The sequence below is a fragment of the Dicentrarchus labrax genome, unplaced genomic scaffold (genome assembly GCF_905237075.1).
Source record: "Dicentrarchus labrax unplaced genomic scaffold, dlabrax2021, whole genome shotgun sequence".
Lineage (NCBI taxonomy): Eukaryota > Metazoa > Chordata > Actinopteri > Moronidae > Dicentrarchus > Dicentrarchus labrax.
In genome coordinates this window covers 8,530,201-8,554,055 of record NW_026136721.1, presented here as the reverse complement: position 1 = coordinate 8,554,055, position 23,855 = coordinate 8,530,201, and the positions used below count along the sequence as shown (strand labels likewise).

At 41.4% G+C, this 23,855-nt stretch overlaps 3 protein-coding genes across 4 annotated transcripts in view; all 3 read left to right on the top strand.

Annotated features, from left to right (window-relative positions):
* The window catches only part of sorcs3a (sortilin related VPS10 domain containing receptor 3a), a 225,355-nt gene extending 217,442 nt beyond the window's left edge, over positions 1–7,913 (top strand). The window contains exons 26-27 of the mRNA XM_051386085.1: positions 795–955; positions 3,790–7,913. Coding sequence (XP_051242045.1) covers positions 795–955; positions 3,790–3,848 — 220 coding nt within the window. The 3' untranslated portion in view covers positions 3,849–7,913. The remainder of the gene's footprint in view (positions 1–794; positions 956–3,789) is intronic.
* A 7,900-nt stretch (positions 7,914–15,813) lies between these two features.
* LOC127355353 (uncharacterized) lies at positions 15,814–18,012 on the top strand. Of its 2 annotated transcripts, XM_051386156.1 has the most exons (5): positions 15,814–16,094; positions 16,202–16,411; positions 16,507–16,796; positions 17,011–17,170; positions 17,273–18,012. In XM_051386156.1, exons 1-4 carry the CDS (start codon positions 15,830–15,832, stop codon positions 17,158–17,160), a joined length of 915 nt encoding a protein of 304 aa, XP_051242116.1. In that variant the 5' UTR covers positions 15,814–15,829; the 3' UTR covers positions 17,161–17,170; positions 17,273–18,012. The 2 variants fall into 2 exon arrangements, with proteins under 2 accessions (XP_051242116.1, XP_051242117.1); XM_051386157.1 differs by lacking the exon at positions 17,273–18,012 and having other exon boundaries at positions 16,989–17,086.
* Positions 18,013–20,247: 2,235 nt separating this feature from the next.
* Positions 20,248–21,780, top strand: LOC127355000 (zinc finger BED domain-containing protein 5). The gene has a single exon (XM_051385420.1). The coding sequence runs from the start codon at positions 20,248–20,250 to the stop codon at positions 21,778–21,780; it is 1,533 nt and encodes a 510-aa protein (XP_051241380.1).
* The last annotated feature ends 2,075 nt before the right edge of the window (positions 21,781–23,855 follow it).

Sequence of the window (23,855 nt, the reverse complement as noted above, 5' to 3'; positions counted from 1 at the left end):
ACATCTTTGTGATTACTTCCACCTGCTGCACATACAGCACGATCATATAGAACCCTAGTATATATCTATTACCATGTTATCCATTATTGATGATACCAGATGAGCACAGTCTGGACTGATCAATCACAGTCCTGTTTGAAAATCTCATTTGACAAGTCCCTGCCGAGGTTGCAGACAAACTTCTAGCAGGATTCCAATGCATGAGGCACACGCACCAATCAGTGATAAAATGCAGAGAAAACAGCCATTAAATTGTTTAATATGCGGTTGCTGTGCCTCGGCTGTTATTTGCTGAATAAATTATTCATAGTCAAAATGATTCTCTTGAAAAGTCGGAGGGAAATGGAAAAGCTGTCATTAATTATGGATATGAAATTTTTCCCATTAGTCTAAAGAGGATGCATTTTTCAAGAAATCTCACAGTTGACAAAACAGAGCAATTAATAACCCAAATTAATAGTAATTGGAAATTAATTGGATAGTGACTAAATAAAGATGTATATTATGTGTTATAAATGCAGATGGGAAAAGATACCAGTGTTACTGTAATTTGCCTATAAATTAGTAACTGGGGTAGAATTAAAGACAAAACAACAGGCTGAAGTTGGCATGCCCATAGCACAAAGTTTTTCTTTGAGGTTAGCGGAGGTTGTTAAAAAAGGTTTATCTTAAAGTTACATCTTTCACAGTTGTGAAAATAATGACTTGGACAAAAAAGATTGTTGAAAAATGTTCCACAGAGATGGTTTTCCAGCGTTCTGAGGGTTGTTCTTTTTCTTTTCGAAATCATTTAGAAAAATACCCTGGATCAACATATACGCAGAGGTGAACCAGGAGAAGGAGCAGGAGATGATCGGCTCGGTGGGCCAGGGTGAGAGCACGCCTAAAATCACTCTGAGTGAGTTCTCCACATCTAAAGAACTCATGGAGAAGGAACTGGACGCCAGAGTCAAAAGTAAGTGAAGAGCTTTCGTATTGCGGTTAAATGATGAATCAGTCAAAATCTTTACCTGCTGACATCACTGATAATAGACATTTTCACAGCAGCCATTTTGACATGGAATATTAGGGTAAACACAGGTTTTACAAATTATACTTATGGTTCTGTTCCATTCAGGTCAAACAGAGTCAGGGTGCTGCTATTGTATGTTGGCTCACTCTGCTACACTAAATGGAACAGAGCCCTAATTAGTATCATCATAAAACCTGTGTTTATCCTACTATTTCATGTCAAAATGGCTGCTGAGAAAAAGGTCTATTGTAAAAACAGTTCCTTAAAAGGGATTTAGGTCTCCTGATCTGAGACAGCATTTGTTTCTTTGGTTTTGGAGACAGTTTTGGAATAAAAGTCAACATGGTAATAAACAGAATAAATGTGTGCTGATTAACCCTCCCAGGCATACTTTAGCTATTGAATTTGAATTATTTTTTAAACAGAGAATTGGCAACTTAATCTCCTCTTAGCATTTTTAATTATTCAGACAGAGGAAAGCAGAGGGAACTGCAGAGCACAGACAGTCCTGGAAGGGTTTTAACATAGTAAAGAATAGATTCCAGCAAGCCTTGCAGGAAAGAGAACAATGAATAATTAATAAAACCAACATGTTTAAGCATGCAGCCTCAGGATCGGATAGTCCAGCAGGAGCACAGAGGCAAAGGCCTTAATCACTTGACTATTGGGTCGGACTATGACTTGTTTAAAACTAATATTTCAATCTAGGATGAACAACAGCAAATTTGCCGAACCCTGCTCACTCTGACCTTATATGATGCACAGAGTCTGTATGGCAGCTTCAGCACCAGGAAGCAGTGCAGGTCATCTGGCAAGTGCAGTTCCTGGATTTATTTGGCCCCAAGATAGTTTATAGGACAGATGAAGCTCCTGTAGTTCCCCAATTTGGAGAGCTAGCTGATTCTGAACTAGGTGTTAGAATTCTGAATAAGTGTAGAGCCTTCTTAATTCTGCTTAATTTCCAGCTATGTATTGTTATTCAGCTCAGTGTCCAATATTGTATTTTGCATACAACGTGTAATCCTCCACAGAGTAGATTCGGTCCTTTGTAAAACCCCAGTAGCGGCATGACTTTATGGTGGTTGTGGCTCATACTGAACAGGAAAATATCAAAATAAATGCCTACCAGAGTGCTATACTGAGAAGAAAAAAAATACTGTACACTAACATCATTTAGAATTACAATGATATAGTTGTAATAATACATATTAGATAGAATAGAATAAAGACAATCACGTAATTGCATTAAGAAATGTGTTCTCTCAATTTTAAAGGAAAAAGACAAGATTCAAAAATGGATGAAGAAGAGAATTATCTCTGTGAGGGTTGAACTGTTCCACAGTCAGGAGGCAACAGTGATACAAATGTGTTATTTTCCTCCAAAAATAAAAAAGGTACCCTATGGAGTTTTTGACCATTAATAGTGCTTAGGGCTGTGTATTGGCATTAATCTGGTGATACAATACGTATCACGATACGGGTTACAAATAAATATATTGCGATACATCACAAGACAGTTAAATTGCGATACGATTGTGTTGCGATTCAAATCGGTGACATGAAAAATGAATTATGATATCATATATCAGTTTCTCTTCACAAAAAGTTTTGCACATTTTATATCCAAACGTGAAAATAAAAAAGGGATTTTTTAATTTGATAAAGAACAAATAGGTGAAAATATATTTTGTAGATTTTTGCCTGAGAATGTTTTTATAATATAATAATTTGCCTTAAACCTCATTTTGTAAAACAAAGATCCTGAAAAAAAAATCATATTATGAACTCAGTATTGTTAATTGTATTACATCAAGAGTCTGGTGTTCCATTACCTTCCTAATTGTGATATACTGCAATACTGTAAGCAATACGATATATTTGTTTAGTAAGTTAAGTTAATTGAGTGAGATCTAGATTTTGCATTTATCACAGTCCCTGTAACATCATCAGGGTTTGAGACTTTAGAAAACTCATCCAGAGCCACAGAAGGCATAATGTATGCTTATAAAAGTCAGGACCCCCACTAGGGGTCGCCAGAGCTTCATGGGGGGTCGCGATGCCTTCTTAAATTAAAGATGTAAGAAAACATAACTTTTTAAGATCTAAACTTTGAAGACGTGCGTATAATTGTTAAAAAAAAAACCTAATACAGACAGAGAATTGTCTAAAAAGTTTCTGACTGATGCAATATTTGCAGGAAATAATTTGCTGTGAATATAATATGAAATATTTATAAAATGTGTCACTTTGTGATGGGTCATCGGTTTAGTCAGATTTTAAAAAAAGGGGTCCCTTAAGGAAAAAGGTTGGGAACCAGTGGGGTAAGTAATACTCTTGACCAAAAAACTGACCTTTATGGTGCCCTTTCATTTGTGCATTGATTGTTGAGCTCAGCAGTGCACAGTCTGAGTGAGCGAACAGTCATTCAAATCATGCACTGCGGTGCTTTATATCAATAGCTTCTCTCAGTAACATACAACAAAGAAATAATACATTTAAAGGCTTTAATGTTGTGTTAAAATTCTGTCTGTGCCGGTTCATTAAAGTAAGAGTATCATAATCAAAAAGATTCATAATGGGTCATTTTCTAATTTTCATGCTACTTTACAGTTCCAGAGCCTTTGATTAAACAACACATTGGAATTTCAGTAATTACCATGAGGTGTCAATGTCAAAGAAGTTATTTGTTTTACAGGCATTAAAGTGCCAACATCTTAACTAACTATCTTTGTTCTTGGCTTGTTTTTCTTCTTCTGTTTAATTTTTTTCTGCTTTAGGGGGAGTCGGAAATGCCTGCGAGAGCACAAGGGAGATTCCAAACTGTACTAGCGTGTAAAGCAGGAGAGCAGCGATGGTTCGTGTACAGAGCGAAGTATCACAGTGTCGGGGGTTCTCTTTTTCTGTTTTGTAATTCTCAACACAACTGATGTTAATAGTTTTCTAAGGGACCTCATTTATACAGACTTGCACGGATGCCTCGTTCAACAACATCCATGCAGAAAATGTCAATTTATTCAACGAGATCATTGTAATTACTGGCAAAACTTATCAGTTTTGTGGATGTACGTATAAGCTACATAACGCCATTCATTTGCAGAGTGAAATATCTTTCGTCAGAACCTATGAAGAGTTATGTAAATTTCCTAATGAGTTTGCTTTGAAAATCATTTCTGCCTATATATAGACTATAATGTCTGAGTCTTCAATAAAACAGGGAATATTATTGAAATGTACAATACTATCATCTGTTCCGTTAAATGTATATATTATTACTTTCTACATGCTCGTAGTCTGAGTACCATGGCGACGACAGAAGATCTGACATTGGTCTGTTTTTTGAAAGTGTGTTTAAAAAGTCAAACATTACTTAAAGAAATCAACATTTGTTTTGCTTAGGTCCTTGACTTGTGCATGTTCTTATTGAGGACACGATTTCTGTGTTGTAGATAAGCAAGTGTTGTAAATAGTTCTTTTCTAATCATTCATCAGAAAAGCCCAAGCGATTTTCTGTTTTTGCTCTCATTTTCTTCAGCTACCGTTGGGCGATATTGTAAAGGGTGATATCTGTTAATGCAGGTAGAATTGGTATATTACAGATCTTCCTTCCCTCCATTTCCCTGGAAATGAAATGAAAAGGATCCACACATGAACATGACCATGTTCAATATATTTATATTTTCATTAGACGTATACAATAGATATTCAGACCTTTTTACATAGACGACAGTCTTTAAACAGTCTAAACTGTATTTGCCATTGGCATCATTGAATTCATTACAGTCTGCTTCTAAGACAATGGCTCTGATAGTTCAGATTTGGCCCAGAACCAAAGCTGAATCAGTTATTATGGATAGTTATTGTGGCTACCAGTGATCAAATTCACACGTTGGGAGAAACATTAGGAGACATTCATTCCAAAACAGAAAATGTGATAGTATAGGTCGTGTACATCTTCTAAAATACCAGGAGGCTTAGGGTTGGGTGTGACAGCTGGATTCAGTTCCTGTTTGGCAAAATACCAAAATTTGCTGGGTAAAGCTCTTATTAAACTTTTTTACCATTATCCCTCTTCCTCCCTCTCTTTAGTCAGTTTCAGTCGATTGACAATATCGAAATATCTCAAGAACTTTGCTCTGAAATGAACAGGCACTCTGGTTCAGATTGTGCAGAGGTGCTTTAGACCGTTCCTGCTGTGAAACAATCAGAAAGTTCCATTTTATTTCTCTGATTTACTGCTTTGATCTCGGTAATGTCGGGCAGAAGGGGGCCAATTCTGAATGATGCATTACAAACAGCAACAGAATGATCTTACTTTAACTTTTCATCCAGCTCCGGTCATGTTAGCATTATCAGTGTTGCATGAATGCAGGCTATCGTTAGCAAGTACAACCTCACAGAGGTGCTACAATGGTTGTAGACTCACATTTAGGTAACATTAGCAGAGGAAATAACACACACCACTAGGTGCAGATGATATCTTCTGTAACTAATTAATGGTAATTCTATAATTCATTTGATGAAAAAATGTAATTAAATAAAACGTTAAACTATTAGTTAATGAGCTCTCTGCAAACCAGTGCGATCTTTGGAGTCTACAGCCATCCTAGTAGCTCTGTCAGACTGCGCCAAGGCACACAATGCTTTGAGCTAAATGCTAACACTAGCATGCTAACATGCTCACAAAGACAACAAGTTCATCAGGTAGAATGTTCACCGTGTTCACCAATTTATTGATTAACACTAATTAGCACAAACTAATTAGCACAAAGTAAAGCTGAGGCCGACTGGAATATCATTAGTGTTGCAGGTATTTGGTCAGAAACCAAAGCGCTGGGCAAAATTAAACTTTGGCCTGATGATGGCACTAGATGAAAAGTTAAGGGGTCACCAAACATTTTGCAACTTATCCTGAGAAACATGAATGTTTGTGAGAGAAAAGAAAGAGCTGACTGTGTGGTTTCGTAGTTCCACTCGATAAGCTGAGCAGTGACTCTTTTCTAAAAGCTAGTTGTTGGTTTGTCCATTCTGGGCTACTATAGAAACATGACATGATACAAACAGCTCACTCTAAGGTAACGTAGACACAATGATCCTTAAATTCAGGTGATTATACACTGATGAAAACATACCTGAATATTATATTCCATTTCTGACAATAGATCCTCCTGAATGTTACACACTGGACCTTTAATCAACATTTCATATCTCCTGTAGCTCAACTAATGTTTAGGTCTCTACACTAATTAGACTCCCTCTAAAATCTAGTGTTTCTGCCCTCTCAGCAAACAAAAGGTGGTTACAGATCTAAATTTAATTGTTTAGTTTTAGTCATGTTTGAATGTTGTTACTCACTCGTGTTTAATGCTATTAAAACCCAACTCTAAGTAGGCCTATAGAAGATAGGTATTTTAGAGGCTATACCATGGCTCATGCTATATTGAATATAGAACAGAGGTCTTTATGATCAAATGTATTATTCATTATATTTAGATTTTGTTGATAAACGGACACAACAGTAACTTGGATGAACCCCTTTGGTGCAGTGTTTCTTACTTGGTGCTTTGCTCAGGGTTTAGGGGTGTCTGCTCCATGCAGTTTAAGGAGTGTTTTATATTTGTCCGTTATCACAGAGCGTGAGGATTATTTGCCCCCTCTGCCCTTGCTGCCGCTGTCTTTATACAGCTAAAATAGTCTCACAAACATTTGATTTTCATTTGACAAAACTCCAAATGTCAAGGCTGGAATAATTTGTTCTATACAATCTCAGTTGGGCTAATGTAATTAATCCAAACTCTGGTACATCCGTCCGCTTTCACAACCAAACACTTGACTCGTTGCTTTGCATTAAGTTTGAAATGAGGGAGTAGTGTCCTCCCAGCATGCAACTCTCCACCAATGCTGTGTTCACCAGTCCTACAAAAGCGAAGCGTCCTAGGTTCGACTCCCACTCGCCTCCCGGTGTCCCGGATGATGCTATTTAGAGAAATCTGGACAGCTGAGCAGACGATGTCCCATGCAGAGTTTTCCCACAATGCTCAGCTCAAGTGAACAGCACTTGAAGTTAGAAGCGAGAGGGGCAGGGGAACACCGCATACAGATATAGGCTGTCACATTACCTCGAATGGAGCGTTCTCATCTAAAACCAAACAGCCAAGCCTTGTTACTGCAGACAAAATACACATCGAACAAAGATTGTTTCAAAGCTTTGTTGTATTCAACACACATGATAAACAAACGGTTGTTAGCTTGGCTGGATTGTTTTTGGGGGGGAACTTTGATGGTGTGACTTTGTTCTGATTTGTTTTAGCAAAACAGGATTAGGAGCAAAACAGAAAGAACTATCAAAAAGTTTGTGCTGTACTCAAATCATGCTTTTGTTGTGTTTTTTTTTCCCACTTGGACCGAAATAGGAAAGAATGTATGACGACCACACTGGTTCATAAGCAGGTCATAATGCTTTGTAGCAGCTGTTGCTGGGTTAGAATTAGTCATTAGTTAAGAGTCTTTCAATGAAGAATAGCTACTGAAATGTTGTGCTTTATATCTGCACAGACACACTGGAACCGTCACCAGTAAAAGAAATTCACTCTGGGTGATTTCCTCATTGTTCATTCAATCACAACTTTGATCACTGGAAATTGCCATCTCATCCGATACCTTAAATGCCACATTATACTGTAAGAACCATATCTCCGGGGGGTATCCGTACTTGACAAATGAAAGAGATTCTTGCTTTCGTGATGTTTCAGAAGGCATAAGCATTGTAATGTTCTTCAGTGCACAAAAATCTACAATGCATGCATCATCAGTAATGTTCTGTTTCATCTTCATTTCGATATTTCTACGGTAAAGAAACTGTCATTTTGAAATTGTTTCAAATAAATGTATTTTTGTACATCAACGCATTTGTTCTCTGGGTGATGAAATTCCTGTGAACTGAAGGGTGCAAAGAAGATGATGTTCTCTGCAAATTGCACTGCTCGCCTGATGGCTCAATATACCAGTGGTATAGAAGCATGCAACGAGGTTAGGAAACTACCAGCCAGCACTGTCCCTCCTCCTCTTATCATAGGCTGTCACAGAAACACAATGCCAACAGGGACTGTATAGTTTTTTCTGATTGTCAACACTATGCACAAGTGATAATGTCTAATGTTGTTGAATTTACTGACTACACTATCCAAATCTAGTAATTTCACTGACGACACGTACAGAATAAATTGTGCATTACAGGCTGACAGAAAACCTATATCCTGCATGAGATAATAGAGACAGTGTTTGGGTGAGATTTAGCAATACATATTAGCATTGCAATAGAACCTATAGAGCGTATGCTAAAACAAGCTACAGTAATTATTTCTAAAGCCTGATTATTGAGTGAGTGACTGTCCTTTTCCATTTCAGTCGCATACAATAAGAATGCTGTATTTCTCTTAAGCTATATAAATCCTATGGCCAGGCAGGCGAACAATTATGTTATGTCATTGCCAATCAACAATCCGTGTAGTTATATAATGAAAAACAACAGCAGACGGCCTGAAGCCACAGATCTCTTCTTTTACTGTCTTTTGCTCTTTGGGGAAGTAAAGAAAACCATAAACTGGGTTTTTTTATTGTTTGACATGCAAAATGAAACTCAGCAGCTTTAAGCCAGCTCTCGTTTCACCCAAAAGGGGACGTGGTCTTTCTGAAGATAGGAAAGTGGCGTAGATTTCGACTATATGAAGTCTTTTACAATATACAACTGAGATTATAATGAGCCATGTCACTATTGACAGTGAAACTAACTAAAAAAACTGATGGGGCAACTGATGAACAGTCCATCTACCCATCAAAGCCTTTTTTTGTTGTAATTCTACACTACTGTAGGCTGAACTCATCCATTACTACTGTATTTTAGATTCCAGTTTATTACAATTGGGATTTTATGTTTGTAGGTGTGGGAATCTCTCCATTGCGGAATGTGGCTACATTGCTAAAAAGAAGTCGGACGGAGCAGTAAACACAGTCAACTAACATTTTGGCTAGGCAAGAGCAGGAAAGGCTGAGAGTAAAATTTTGACTCAAACAATTTTGTTGTAGTTGTCTGAGCAAACAGTGGTCCTGACCAATGAGGGATTATTACCAACAGTTTGCGTGCATTCGCATTGTTTTATCTCCAAAGTGTTTTAGACAATCTGGCTGAACCGTTTGTTTACAACCCGTCTGATCATCTGACTGCTGTTTCTTGCCCTGTTGCCGTGTTCCCATAGCTCCGAATGAATGTACTGTGACGGGTACAGTGTTACAACTGATTGGAACAATTGCCAAAACTCTGAAAATAAAGTCCATGTTGGATTTATCCTTTAACCAAATCTACAGTAAGACAGAGTATATGAAACACATGGTGTCTTTGAAACCCAAAGCACCCAGGGACTTCATCTTTGATACATCTGCATTATCCTGAACTCTCAAAGCGCTGAGACATGGAGAGAGATAGAAAAAAACAGAATGAGATGGAGATTGAAAATGAGAGAGATTCTGGGCCTAAATGTGTACACAGCAGTCCCTCAACCACTTTCACTTGAGTCAGCCATTATTGTGTGGGCTTCATGCAGTCTACAATAGATGGAATTTTCCTTCCATTAGCTTCTCCTTCGAATGTGTGGAATTAGTTATTAGGAGTTATTAGAGGGGAGGTAAGTTCCCTGATGGTATGGTACATTACAGGTAAACGTACAACAATGAATTCAAATTTGAGTAATCTTTTTTCTTAAAATGACACAGCATAATAATACTGGCATTTTTACTACCACTTAATAATGAACAACTTGTAGCTTTTAAAAACGCAACCTCTGAAGGGATCATGATATGATATTTAAATGTGTAATATATATGATTGGGCAGTGTAAACAGAACAGAACACAACACTAACATCATCACATTTCAAAATTATATGTTGAATTTATTAGCATTGACTTATTTACACATCGAGCAGATACGGAGCAACATTATCATTCATTTGAAGTCCAGATGATGAACGTAAGTCCAATATTCACTCTCTTTTAGCTGTTTTTGGTCTACTATGTTCATCAGCTGGTCGCTAACTGTCTGTCTGTGCTGAGCAGGTAGTGTACAGTGGTATTTCACACTTTACCAGCTAGAGAATGAGCTGAAACGCACCATAAAGCCCCATAAAGCTGAAGGGAACTGCAGATAGTTTCCTTTTCTTGTAATTCCTGCCGGGCTCTTTTCACAGCCACTGGATAAAAAAATGATTTTAGAAAAGCATCTGTCCTTCATTGATTTGAAAACTAGAGCCAATCAGAATGTGGGACATCGTGTCAATATGTGGGACAAGGGATGGAGATTCTGTGCAATTCCGCATAAAGTGGGACACCTGGTCACTATCACATTGTCCTGTAATAAATTATTATAATAATCAGTTACGGCCACTTTAAAGAGCTCACACAGAGATACTGCTGCCATGACTTTACCTGTTGAACGTCTTTCTCACCTGTCTGTGCCTGGACAGTGTTGCTTGCCAGCTAGGAGGCCATTGTTTCACTGTGTTGTCCACACATTAAGGACAGTGTTAGTTCAGGCAGACCACGAAGTCAAGCTCAGCTCTCAATTCCAGCTACATCAGCTGATCACAGCTAATCGTAAACACACATCAGCTGATGGCTCAGCTGATTGCCTGGCTGTGCTCTGCGCTGTGACGGGAGCGGCGCTCACAGACTTGGAGAGACGCTGCGCTCGCATGAAACTGCAACAAAAGTATCGATCTCATCATGATAGTATCGATCCGATACCAATACTCATCTTGTATTGATACTATCGATATGTAGATCGATACGCCCACCCCTAATCTTTGCTGCTTCCTCTACAAGCCTTTTTGCAACCCACCTCCACCACAGCTCCTACTTTTTATGTTGTATCTGATTAATCAATGTCATTTTCTGATTGCCATTGATGCTTGCTCTGTTCTGTACCCTGGGGGGTCTCTGCTGCTGCTCTCCTCTCTACGTCGGCACGTGGAAGGGCAAGGAGGTCCCAGAACAGAGCCATACCGCCAAATCTAACATTCTGTTTTGGAAATAAAAGTTCTTTTGACAAAAGTGGTCCTGACTGAAATGGTTGACAGGCAGCTCAACACCTTTCATTCAGCAGGACTCTGAAGACCGCGATGGGGTTGCCAACAGGACGAGGAAAGGATGAAACTAAAAAGAAAACAACAATATAACACATATGTTAGCTTCATTTTTACAAAAAGGCTTATAATAGCAACAATAATTGCTTTAACCTTTATGACTTTATATGGATCACTATTGGCATCTTTCCATCTATGTTCACAGCCAATCAATAAAGCCTAATCCCATCATCTCCGTTTCCTAGCCTCTGTTGACAGCCAGTGACTATGATCCATTTCCAACTTTTTTTTATATATACTATGCATCAATCACGTATCAGTATGTTAATCTTTACCTCACAGCTTACAGCCAATCAATAAAGTCCATTTCCGAAATCTCCAACTCCTTGCCTTTGTTGACAACCAATGACTATCGTTCGTTCCCAAAAACTTTCCATCTACCTGACGAAGCATCGCCAGAGGTTAAGTGGTTTCCAGCTGTTTAAAAGAAAAAAAGTTGAAACTTTACAGGTGTCAGAGTACTCGACTTACTTTGGATTAACGTTACTACATCGAGGTAAGAAGCCGACAATGTTGTTATATTTAGTTAAGTTAGCTAAAACGCATTACGTGTACTAATGTTACAGAGAAGAACGTCTTATTTATGTGGAGGTTAGGGATAGCGACCAGTTTCATTATTTTTAATGGACGTTTACAATTTTTCATGTTTATATCAATATAATTAGTATCGTGGCATAGGCAGAATTACTGTCATAATGTATGTTATTACGTTATTATGCTTACATTAAGTTGGCTAAAAATAGCTAGCCTATAGATTACCTCTCACTGCAATATGGCTGAATTATGCATAACGTTAATAAGCCTATAGTTTTGGGCGCCAGTTTTTACTGAGGTAAAATAATTTTGTCTGTTCATTTCAGCTGTAATTCAGCTTTGGTTTCCTTCAAAGAACAATACATAGGCTAACCATAAAACTGCGCCAACCTTTATTAACTTTATCATGACGTTTTATGACGTAATATGGGGCTTGTGTTGTTTAAGTGGGCTAATCGATAATAAACATAATATAGGCTAATTGTTAGTCTATGTAATCGAAATGGTATGTAATAATCTGATTTTTATGGAGTTATGGCATATTATTATACCCACACACCACATTATCCCCTCCTCCCAAATATCAAACTATAACCTTGTCCAAAAACACTGAAATGAAATATGTGCTATGTGAAATAAATGTATGAAACTGATGAACTCAGTTCTACTGAATAGTCATAAACTTTGTATTTTGCCACACGCTATCTTTTATTGGAAGATGGCTTCCAAGCACAAGAAGCACTATGAGTGAAGGTGAATGGATGGCCCGCCTGCGCAGATTTGCCACAGTGGGGGTCTGGCCTTCTGAGGCGGGAAACAGACCGGCACCACGCCAGAAGAAATGGCATGAGCTGTATCAGAAGGTAAACTTGGACATGTATATAAACACAGGAAAGCTATGTCATATTTAGAGGGAACAGATAGTTATGATTCACTGTCATATGTTACAGATTGAGAAGTGTCCCCTGCAACAAAGGGGGCAAATGTCTCTGTTTGGGGGGGACACAGACATGTGACACACGAAAAAGGTATAAGAAGTGTTTCATAAAACTGATGTGTTGATGGTGTATTGTGTATTTCCTTTTCCGTGTAACTGTAGCCTTCCAGTTTGGCCACTGTGGCCCCTGTGTCATCCACACCATCCACGTCACTACCTGTAACACCAGGGCAGTCAGGAACGACATCTGGGAAGGCACCTTTAAAGCCTACTTTGACTTTGGCATCTGTAAATGCATGTCTTTATGCAGATATTTATGTTATCATATGTTATATAACATTTTAAAAGGCTTCACATAATGTTATCAATTTCTTTTTGTCAGATTACAAAGCCGCGGTATGGTGGGTCCCATGGTGCAGCTTAAAACCAAACGTAGGTGTGGCAAGGACGCATACAACCAAGGTATAGTCAAGAAAATGAAACTTCATTCTATAAAGATATGCTGAGTTTATCTAATCGTTGTTACTGCAATACCTGATAATGATACATTATTTCATTCAATATTGTAAACTGTGCTCTCTTACTCTTGCAGCCTATTAGCACTTCTGCATTGTCCAGCCCTGCATCTAGGACACCATCGCCTGCCCGCAGTCCCAGGCTGTATATCCAGACCGTCTCCCCCTGTCTCTTCCTCCTTCTTCTGTGTCTGAAGCCACCTCTGCTTCCTGTGCTCCAAGAGCTGCTTCTAGAGCTGTGAGAAACTCTTTCATTTAATTGTTTTCTTCACACTAATATTGTTTGATCACATAAATATGCAAAATTTTGAACAAACATTCCTCATAAGTGGCTTGTAATCATATCTATATGTTTGTCTTTTTTAATACATTAGGAAGTGTCAGCCACTGCCTCCTCTGGGGCCTCCTCTGCTCCTCTCACCCCTGTTATCAGCTCCGCCTGTGTTCCCTCTGCTGCTCCATCTGTGGCTGGATCCTCTGTCCAACCTGCCGAGAATATGGTGACCGCTCCAGGTTCAGAGTCTGGATGGCTTCCCACAAAGTTGCTGAAAACCATACCACCACAGGATCAGAAGTGGGTTTCAGCAGCTTTGTGGAACATCGGCTTCGTACCGACCTGAAGCTGTGGTATGATCCACCAGAGCTAGCTCTGATTTATCAGCAAGGCCCCGCTCCAGAGTGTTTCTTTACACACAGGCGTCTACTGTGGATGCCATCCCACCTCTGGAAGGTCAGGCTGTCCTGTCCTGTGTGTTGGAGACAGCTCACAGGCTATGGGGAGCACAAGAAAGCCCGCCAGGTTCTGGATGTGGACCGGTACAACCTGATGATCACGGAGACTCTCTGGTGCAGTGCAGTTGGGTGCAAAATGGCCTTTATTTCCACCAGCAAGGCCATCTTGGACCAGCTGGACTTAGCTCACAGGCTGGAATTTAGGCTGATCCTAACTCGAAAGTGAGTATACTGAGATTATTTAGCTTGTGTAACAAATGTTTGTCATTTGAAACACAATTGAGATGAGCTGGTTTTAATGTTTGTGTCTTTCTGTCTCTCTTTCCCTTTGTTTTATTCAGATATGCCTGTGACATGCGGGTCATAAGGTTCCTGAGGGAGAGGGCCCTGGGCAACAGCCCTTCTCGCTTGGTGAGGCAGCTGCGGGAGAACCACAGCGAGGAGTGGCTGAAGCGTCTTTGCCGGTACCTTGGTGCCTGCTCAGACTTCACTTCCCAGCCAAGTCTGCTCCCTGTGAGGTTTCAGGAGCCACCTGAGCCGGAAACTATCCCCTCCCACAGGTGGATGCTGGCTGTTTATGGCCGAGATATCTTGTGCAGGCTGGACCACATAAAATCCAGCATAACGTCCACATATGGCTGCATCCTGAAGATGGACTCCACCAAAAAGATAAATATTTTTACATTTCAATCAAAATAATTGAAAATACAACATTAGTAGTAGTACAGACATGAAATATGGAAGTAATGTGTCATATATATAAATTTAGCATCACTCACTGTCTTTTCTATGTGATTACAGATCACAAAGAAGCTGTCGAGGTTTGCAAAGAGGACAGCTTTGTGGCTGACATCTGTCAGCAATGAGGTGGGCCAGATATGGAGCATAGCTTTAGTTCAGGCAGGCCACAAAGTCAGGCTCAGCTCTCAGTTACAGCTGTATCCTATGATCACAGCTAGTCATAAACATACATCAGCTGATGGATCAGCTGATCCTCTAAGCTTCCTATTGGAAACCATACACAGTCAGCTGACAGCTCACCTGATTCCCTCAAGCATCCAATTGGCAAACATCACTCATGGCGCCTTATTTAAGCTGCTTTAGCCTGCCTGCCTATCTCTGCTACTTCCTCCACAAGCCTTTTTGCCAACCCACCTCCACCCCAGCTCCTCTTTTTTATGTTGTTTCTAATTAATCAATGTCATTTTCTGATTGCCATTGATGCTTGCTCTGTTCTGTACCCTGGGGGTCTCTGCTGCCGCTCTCCTTGTCTTAAACTTTTCCATGAATGCACATGGAAGGGCAGGGAGGTGTGCTCTCCCTGTCTTAAGGTTTTCCACATCGGCACGTAGAAGGGCAAGGAGGTCCCAGAACAGAGCCATACCGCCAAATGTAATATTCCGCTTTGGAATAAGATATTTTGACAAAAGTGGTCCTGACTGAACCTCAATAGTGTTCTGACAGCTCAGGAGGGTCCTGCCCTGGACCGAATGGCAGCTGACCTCATCCTGAGGTACACTGATGCGGGTGTGGCTCCGCCTCAGCTCCTCTATGTGGACTGCGACTGCTGTCGGGAGGGCACTGGGCAGGCCAAGCTCAAGCAGCGATTTGGTGGGTGGCCAGACTTGGTGGTGAAGCTGGACATCTACCTCTTCATGCGGCGTCTGGCAACTGGGTGTACTAAGGATGCACATCCTCTTTACCCCATTTTCATGGCACGCATGTCGTGCTGTATTTTTGAATGGGACAGTGGGGATGTGTCTCTGCTGAGGCAGGCCAAGAGGGAGCAGCTGAGACATGAAGGTGTCCCTGGCATCACCAACACTATGGTGGACCAACGAATCACCAAGGAGGAATTGGCCCTGCACTGCTGAAGGCGGACAAGAGGAGAGCAGAAGACCATCTTGATGATCGAGCGCCTCCTCAGCAAGTTGATGGGGGTTAAGGGCCGAGACCTTCTTGGTGTCCCTCTCTTGGACCAGGAGAGGATGCAGCACATCTGGCAAGTCCAGAAGAGGCACGTAAAGTGCATTCAGGACGAACCAGGTGTGCTCCTCTACACACAGACTGGCACCACCACCAAAGAGGGTATTGTGCTGCCAAACTACAAATGTGCAAGGGGCTCCACATCACTGGAGTCCTTTCATCTCCATCTGAACAGGTTCATTCCAGGTCAGTATAAATCATTATTCATCATAAATATTAATGGTGACACAATGAATGTCTTTCAAATAGCAAAGCACAACAAATTAACTTAAAGTTATTGATCTTATCTAAAGGAACAAGTGCCAACAGCTTGAATTTCCAGCTGTACCTCCTGGAAGGCCTGAACAGGTGGAATCACGACCGTAAGATAGCATCTCTGGCAGGCAAACCTCAATCCCTATTAAACTACTCTGGGGACCTGGTGCACTATGTCAACACCCAAAGTGTTAAGGTGCTTGGAAGACAGCTTGTGCCATCTTTTCAGCCACCATCTGTCTATACTGGTGAGTTTTAGCTTCAAATTGCTTTTTATATTCATAAAAATAGAATATTTTCTGAAAACTGATTTCCCTCTACTGTGTTCTTCTGTCTGTCCCAGGTGAACTCATAGGTATAGATTACCTGTACCGCCAAACAGGGCAGGCCATGCAGGACGTGGATCCTGACTGTGAGGCAACAGATCAGATGTTGGAGGATGTGGGCACGGAGGAGGAGTTGGAGGACGAGGGCTTCGGAGATAGCAGTTTGGACCTCAACCTGGATCCCACTATTGAGGTGCTGGACCTGTCCCCTGTCTCATCATTCGCCACGACCAGCGTAGCCAGCACTCCTGCCTCTGTCCAGACTGGGTCTGCTAACACCACTACAGCAGCACCTAAGCAACAACTGGTAACTATTCTTAATAATAACAGTACAAGTAGTATTATTTGTATAGCACTATTAACTTTATTTGTATAGCACAATGAAAAGAAAAACAGAAACAAACAAAATACCATTAATACAATCTAAAGAGTAAATAGATTAATAAAAACCAAATTAAAAAAGATAGATTAAATTCCACAAACATGTTTTTTTTTAAAGTATCTTTCATCTGGATGACCAGGGTGCCCTCTGGTCCATCCGCCATGATGACCTACGCCTCCTCTGCTCCATCCTCCACGACCACCTCCGCCTCCATCCTTCCTCTCCCGACCACCCTCACTGTCTCCATCGCTGCAGCCACTGCTCCCCCAGCAGTGCAACCAGTGCCTGAGCAACCGCTGGTAAGACTTTTTGTGACAAGTACATTGTGATAGTTGTGTTGTTCTTCTGCCTGTGATATTGTATTTTTTTTTTAACATTGATTCCCTCTTATATTTTACCAGGCTGTGGATGAGCGCAGTGTACCAGGGATAGATAGAGTGGACAACCTGGCAGGCTACTTGGTGGGGCTTAGGGTGGAAACTGGGCAAACTCTGAGCCTGCTTCCATATGACCAGCAGAGAGTGGTGTACGCTGCCTGGCACCAGGTGTGTCTTACAACAGGACGCTTCAGGTGCTCAAAAACCAAGCCTGAATTCACGCCTGGTGTGGACAGCATGACCCGTTGCGTCCTTGGGTCAACAGGATCCCCTGCCCAGTGGCCAGACTGTTGCCGCCTGGTAGAGTCTATTTTTATTAAACTGTGTGAAATTCACAGGAGCCCCAAAAAATTGGGAAATCATGGCGTAACAAGATGGACTCTAATTCTGAGGGACTACAGCAAGATCCGGCAGCTGGTCCTGGGCAATGGGACTGTGATGGAAAATACCACCCTGCAATTGTTTGAAGTGAATCAAACGACATTAATTCAGTGGCACAACAAGCGGCTGAAGAGTCCTGCATTTGCCCCCATTGTCCAAACACCTGTTTCTGCTCCTTCACCTGTCATCCCCAACCCCAGTCCTGCCTTTGCCCCGTTCGTGTTTTTGTGTCCAGCTCCGGTTCCTGCCTTCCGGCAGATTGCTCCTGCTGGCCCCATTCCCTCCCCACCACCTGCTCGGAGGCCCTTACAGACTGTGTAGGCCTAAAGCTTTTTTGTTTGTAAATAGTCCACAACCTGTTACATAGTGTGTGTGTGTGTGTGTGTGTGGTTATGCTCGTGAGGGTGTGTTTATGTGAGAGAGACGGAGAAGGTGTTTGTAAATAAAAATAAAAATAACTTTATTTCTACAACAGTATCCTTTGGCTTTTTTCTATCAAACCTACCTGGAAAACTTTTTACAAACTCACACAGATATTAAAATTACAAGAAAGGGACAGAATGGTATTGCAGACAGATCCACAGGGTGTGAGAAGTGACTGTCAGAAACATTTCTTTGACATAAAGGTTTATTATTATTATAAACAGTAGTAGTAGTAGTATCATATTCTTATTTTTATTTATCTATTTGTATTAGTTTTTAAGCTATATTTGATGGATTCATAGCACTTTGTAAGAGTTTGTGTTAATTGATGCATGTTCCAATCGGGGATCGAACTGGCAATTTTCTCATTTTTCCTCTCTTTTTTTCTCTTCTCCTTCCCCCTTCTTCCCCTTCCTTCCCCATCTTTCCTCCCTTTTCCCCCCTCTCTGTACCTGCACCGCTCCGCAGCCCGACCGCCGTCCAGCGCGACACACACGCAGAGTGAGAATCCGTTTAGTTGTAGTGTTGTGAATCAACTAAGTAAGTTGCCCCAAAGATGTGTCTCACACTTCTTTCCTTTTACCTAGAGTTGTTCCGATTCCGATACCATATCGGTGAGTACTGGAGTCCAGGCACCGTTTACCAGTTAGCTCCGTTAGCCCGGTTAGCTCCATAAGCGGCTACAGTCGAACTGGAGCGGTCCGTTTATTAAACAAAAACAGCAGCGTGACAAATAAACTGCGTACCGGTGTAGTGCGTACGTGTGTCTCTGTTGTTAAAGTTTATCCTTACTTTGAGACTCATTTTAACAATCGGGAGTCATGTGAACATGAAGCCCTGCCAGTGGTGCGGCGTTTGGACCACGGTGAAAACAAACGACATATCACTGTATACCAGCAGTATGTGTGAAAACACTCACTGTGGCTTTTTAAATGAATTGTTATTTATTCCTAGATTTATATCTGTTGTTTTTCAGTTGTGTCAAACTAGACCAGTGGTTCTCAACCGGTGGGGCGCGAGTAGGCTACAGGATGGGAGGAAAAAAAATCTGATGTTACTGGAGACTGACGTGGTGTTTGGAGACTGACGTGAAAGCACGTATCACTCTGCAGTTACTGTGCTCAACGAGCAGCGGGTGCTGCCGTGAGCCCCTCCCCGGTCCAAAGCACTCACAGGCGGTCAGTCTCTGTAACCTCGCGCAGCAGCCTGCAGTCAGAGCAGAGAGGAGACACACACCACTCCGCGTCCAGGCTGCAAATGAATCGCGCATGCGCATGGCCGCCGCCGTTCCCGCCCTGGCTCACAGAGCGGGGTTTAAATGTAAATGTTTCTTCACTCACTCTGCACTCTCACACAAAAAATACAACACTGCGCGTAGCTCCATTCACTCTCGTCTAGTCTCTTGCCAAGTTCGCTTGTGCCAGCTCTCGCTACTCTATCTACTCTATCTATTATTAATCTCGATATCATTTTCTTATACTCCAAAACCCAACAGTCTTTTTAAAGACTAATCCCACAAACAGTCTTTTTAAAGATTATCCCCATCTCAGTTATTTTTATGTTTTTATGTTTATTTTTTAACTGCTAGGCAGTGCACTTAGCTAACTACCCCTCTGCCTTTTCACCGTGTTGCAACACACACACACACACACACACTCACTCACTCACTGACAAAGGACTACAATCGTCAAGTCTTAAAATAAAATCTGCATTGCCTGTAAAATCGTTATTTTGTTTGTTATTAATTTTGTTTTGTTTGTATTAAAGATCGTGCCTAAGTCCCAACTGATTAGCCCCCGATACTAGTCTCTCAACATAGTCACTCACACACACACACACACACACATCGTTACATCATAGCCTAAACTTTATTGAAATCACAACTAATCCACATCCAAATTATTTCAAAACCAACAAAAATGGAGAGATTTCTAGTGAGGACCAACAAGGCAACCGACGCACCACCAGCTGCAAAAAAGCTTCGAAGGTACGATGAAGCATACCTGCAGTTTGGGTTTACAGTCACAGCTGATCTGAGACCGCAGTGTGTCGTGTGTGCCGAGGTGCTGGCAAACGACAGCATGAAGCCCTGCAAACTAAAAAGGCACCTCGAAACAAAGCATGCTGGCATTAAGGATAAACCGGCTGAATATTTTAAAAGAAAGCTTGATGGCCTCCAACAGCAACAGGCAACCATGTCAGCGCACAGCACTGTGTCTAAACAGTGTTTGGAGGCATCGTATGTAGTGGCCAAAAGAATAGCCAAACTGGGTAAACCGCATACAATTGCCGAGACTCTCATTTTGCCGGCTGCGCAAGACATGTGCAGAATAATGATAGGAGATAGTGCAGCAGCCAAACTCGGTGCAGTACCACTGTCCAATGACACAGTCGCTAGGAGAATTTCAGACATGTCTAATGAAATCAGAGAGCAACTGATTTCATTCACAAAAAAGAGTCCTTACTACGCGCTGCAGCTGGACGAATCCACTGATATTACTGGGCAGGCACAGCTCCTCACCTATGTCAGGTATCTGCGGGACAAGACGATTGAGGAGGATGTCCTGTTTTGCCGGCCTCTTCAGTCGCACACTACAGGAGAAGCCATATTCAATGTCCTTGATGTTTTTATTCGTGAAAATGGTTTGGCTTGGGACCGATGCGTTGGCCTATGCACAGATGGTGCGCGGGCAATGACGGGCCGTGAGCGCGGCCTAGCTGCTCGCGTTCAGCAAGTAGCTCCACTTGTGAAATGGACACATTGCATGTTCCATCGCGAAGCACTAGCTGCTAAAAAAATGCCGGTTCTCTTTGACTCCGTGCTGAACCAATCCGTGAAAATGATAAATCTCATCAAATCACGGCCGCTAAACTCTCGCTTGTTTGGGGTCTTCTGCCAGGAGATGGGGTCAGGGCACGAACAGCTGCTTCTGCACACTGAAGTTCGCTGGCTCTCCAGGGGGCGGGTGTTACAGCGGTTGTATGAGCTGCGAGAGGAGGTGAAGTGGTTTTTGACAGAAATCAAATCAGATCTGGCGAAGCATCTGGATGACACTATGTGGCTTGCGTCTCTGTCCTATTTGGTCGATATATTTGACCGCTTGAATGGCCTCAACCTGTCTTTGCAAGGCCGCGAAACTCATATTTTGCTCCTTGCAGACAGAGTGGACGCCTTCACACAAAAACTTGACCTCTGGCATGGCCGCATCAGTCGAGGGAACTGCGACATGTTCCCCAGCCTTGCAGACTTTATCACGGATGCAGGCACATCACACGATTTCTCCTCTCTATTTCAGTCAGCGTCTGAGCACCTGTCAGAAATGAGAACACAATTTGCGACGTACTTTAAGGAGGATTATCGCTCTTTTGCGTGGGTTCGAGATCCATTTGTGTGCACAGCAAACGAGCTGTCAATCAATATGCAGGAACAGCTCATTGAACTGAAGAGTGACAGTAGGCTGAAGGAAGTCTTTACCTCCTGCCCTCTTTCGTCATTCTGGGCAGCACTGATGCAGGAATACCCTCAACTCTGTGACGTCGCCTTGAAGATTCTCTTCCCTTTCGCGTCGACATATTTGTGTGAGGCAGGATTCTCAAAAATGACTGCTCTCAAAATAAAGTACCGCAATCGTGCACAAATCGAGAATGATTTGAGGCTATGTTTATCAGACATTGCTCCAAGAATTGAGGATCTTTGCAAGGCAAAGCAGGCTCAGGTCTCACATTAACATCGCCTACCTGCAAGCTTCTGTCAAAAATGCAGATGATATGCCTACTATTAGGCCTAGTAATAATACTACTAAACACACACTAATAAAGAATAAATTCATATCAGAGGTCTGGTGCCAATTCCCAATTATAGCAATAGCCTAGTAATGATAATAGGCCTACTGATGATAATAATAATAATAATAATAATAATAATAACAACAATAAAGCATGTAACCTCATATAATTATTTAGCAATAGCCTAGTAATGATAATAGGCCTACTTATGATAATAATAATACTAATAATAACAATAAAGCATGTAAATTCATATAAGTATATAGCAATAGCCTAGTCATGATAATAGGCCTACTACTACTCATAATAATAATAATAATAATAATAATGCCTGCAAGCTCACATTAGAAGTCTGGTGCTACTGCCAATTATAACAATAGCCTAGTAATGATAATAGGCCTATACCTACTGCTACTGATGATAATAATAATAATAATAATAATAATATAATAATAATTAAAAAGGGGAACGTGGTGGGTGCCAGGCGCAGTGCCGGCGACACGCTACGTATCTGCCAAGGCGTGCACGCCTTGTGCCAGTTCTCTTTACTATCGAATCAGTAGACAAGTTGCGGACTTAAGGCGATGTTAGAGGACGCGTTCAGGCAGACTGTTACAGAAAAAGTTTTGGATGCATGCCCAATGGTACCGTTCATGAATGGTCGAATAAAGGGGTGTGCCGCGTTGACGTACAGTCACAATAGCTCAATTCTCAGACCTGTTTTATAAGACGTCCAATTTGAAGTCGATTGATAAGTCCCCATTTATCTTGCAATTAACACGACTACAGTTTCCCCTATGCCCACAACAATACCCCTAGGATGTTGTAGATGTGGCTATGGAGCGGAGGGGTGTTTGTGTTTCATCACTTGAAAAAAACCACAGAATTCAAAATGTCCAACTCACACCGACACCCCAACGTACAGTCATAAATAGCACAACTTATAGCAAGATTATTCAAGAGTCCGTCAAGTTTTGAAGCAGATCGATAAAGTCTCAAGAGTTTGTTTTTCAAATACAGACCAGGGCTTCAAACCGCCCCACCCACGACACGCCCTCAAGTACAGTCACAAAATATAACTTCATCACACCATGTGACACCAATTAACAGATGATAAATTCCAGGAGCAGTTAATAAAAAAGCCAAAAGTCAAAAACAAATCCAAATCAAATTTTAAAAAAATACCACCTGTGGGATTGAGGTATGGGTCCAAGAGGCTTTTTACGCCCGGCACATTATACATGCCTATAGTTTCGTCAGGGGAAACGTGGGCCGGGCGATGTTTTATCCGTAGGGGCTACAAGCAGGAAAACAGGATTTTGGTTGGAGCTAGGCACCCACACTCCCGTGAATTTCATATTCATAACTATACAGTGATTTATCATGCCAAAAGCACACTAGTGGCGTATTTTTGTCCTTTTAGGTGAGCTAGGGAGCCATGGAAGCACGTACCAAGTTTCATCTAATACACTCCGATCAGAGATAAAACCATTTAAAAGCCCACCTAGTGGTGCCGAAATCACATACATAAAGACAGGGACTATGACCCAAGGTGGTGTAAATACAACCAACGTGGGAAATACCCCACTTCCTTTAAATCAACAGGAGTCAATGTAAACTCCTATGTTTTTAATATCAAAATTCTTCAAATTACTTTTGTCAGGACGGTCCCAGAAACAAAGTGGCGAGAAAAGTGAGGAGGAACAAAATGATTATGACATTGCGCTAATCTAGGGGTGCGGCTATGGGAGGTTCAGCCAACGAACGTGGATATAGGTTTATGAACAACTATGGGAGTTATCAACAATCAAAACCCACCAGTGGCCTTTATGCGACCCATGACGCATAGAATCTCCAATTAAATAGGCTGACATGCCAAATAAAATCCAATATTAAAATTAGGAAGCAAGCTAAAAATATAATAATAATAAAGCTCAACACAGAGCCGAACCGTGCGGTAGGGGTTGCGGCCCCGCCCGTGCCGAAAAGCGGACGGCAACATCGCACGAACCCATAC

Bases quoted from the DNA above. Each gene is read 5' to 3' on its own strand.
- LOC127355353 (XM_051386156.1), top strand. From the start codon at position 15,830: ATGATCGAGCGCCTCCTCAGCAAGTTGATGGGGGTTAAGGGCCGAGAC. The intron at 16,095-16,201 runs GTCAGTATAAAT...TCTTATCTAAAG, and splicing joins TCTGAACAGGTTCATTCCAG to GAACAAGTGCCAACAGCTTG. The intron at 16,412-16,506 runs GTGAGTTTTAGC...TGTCTGTCCCAG, and splicing joins GCCACCATCTGTCTATACTG to GTGAACTCATAGGTATAGAT.
- LOC127355000 (XM_051385420.1), top strand. From the start codon at position 20,248: ATGTCAGCGCACAGCACTGTGTCTAAACAGTGTTTGGAGGCATCGTAT.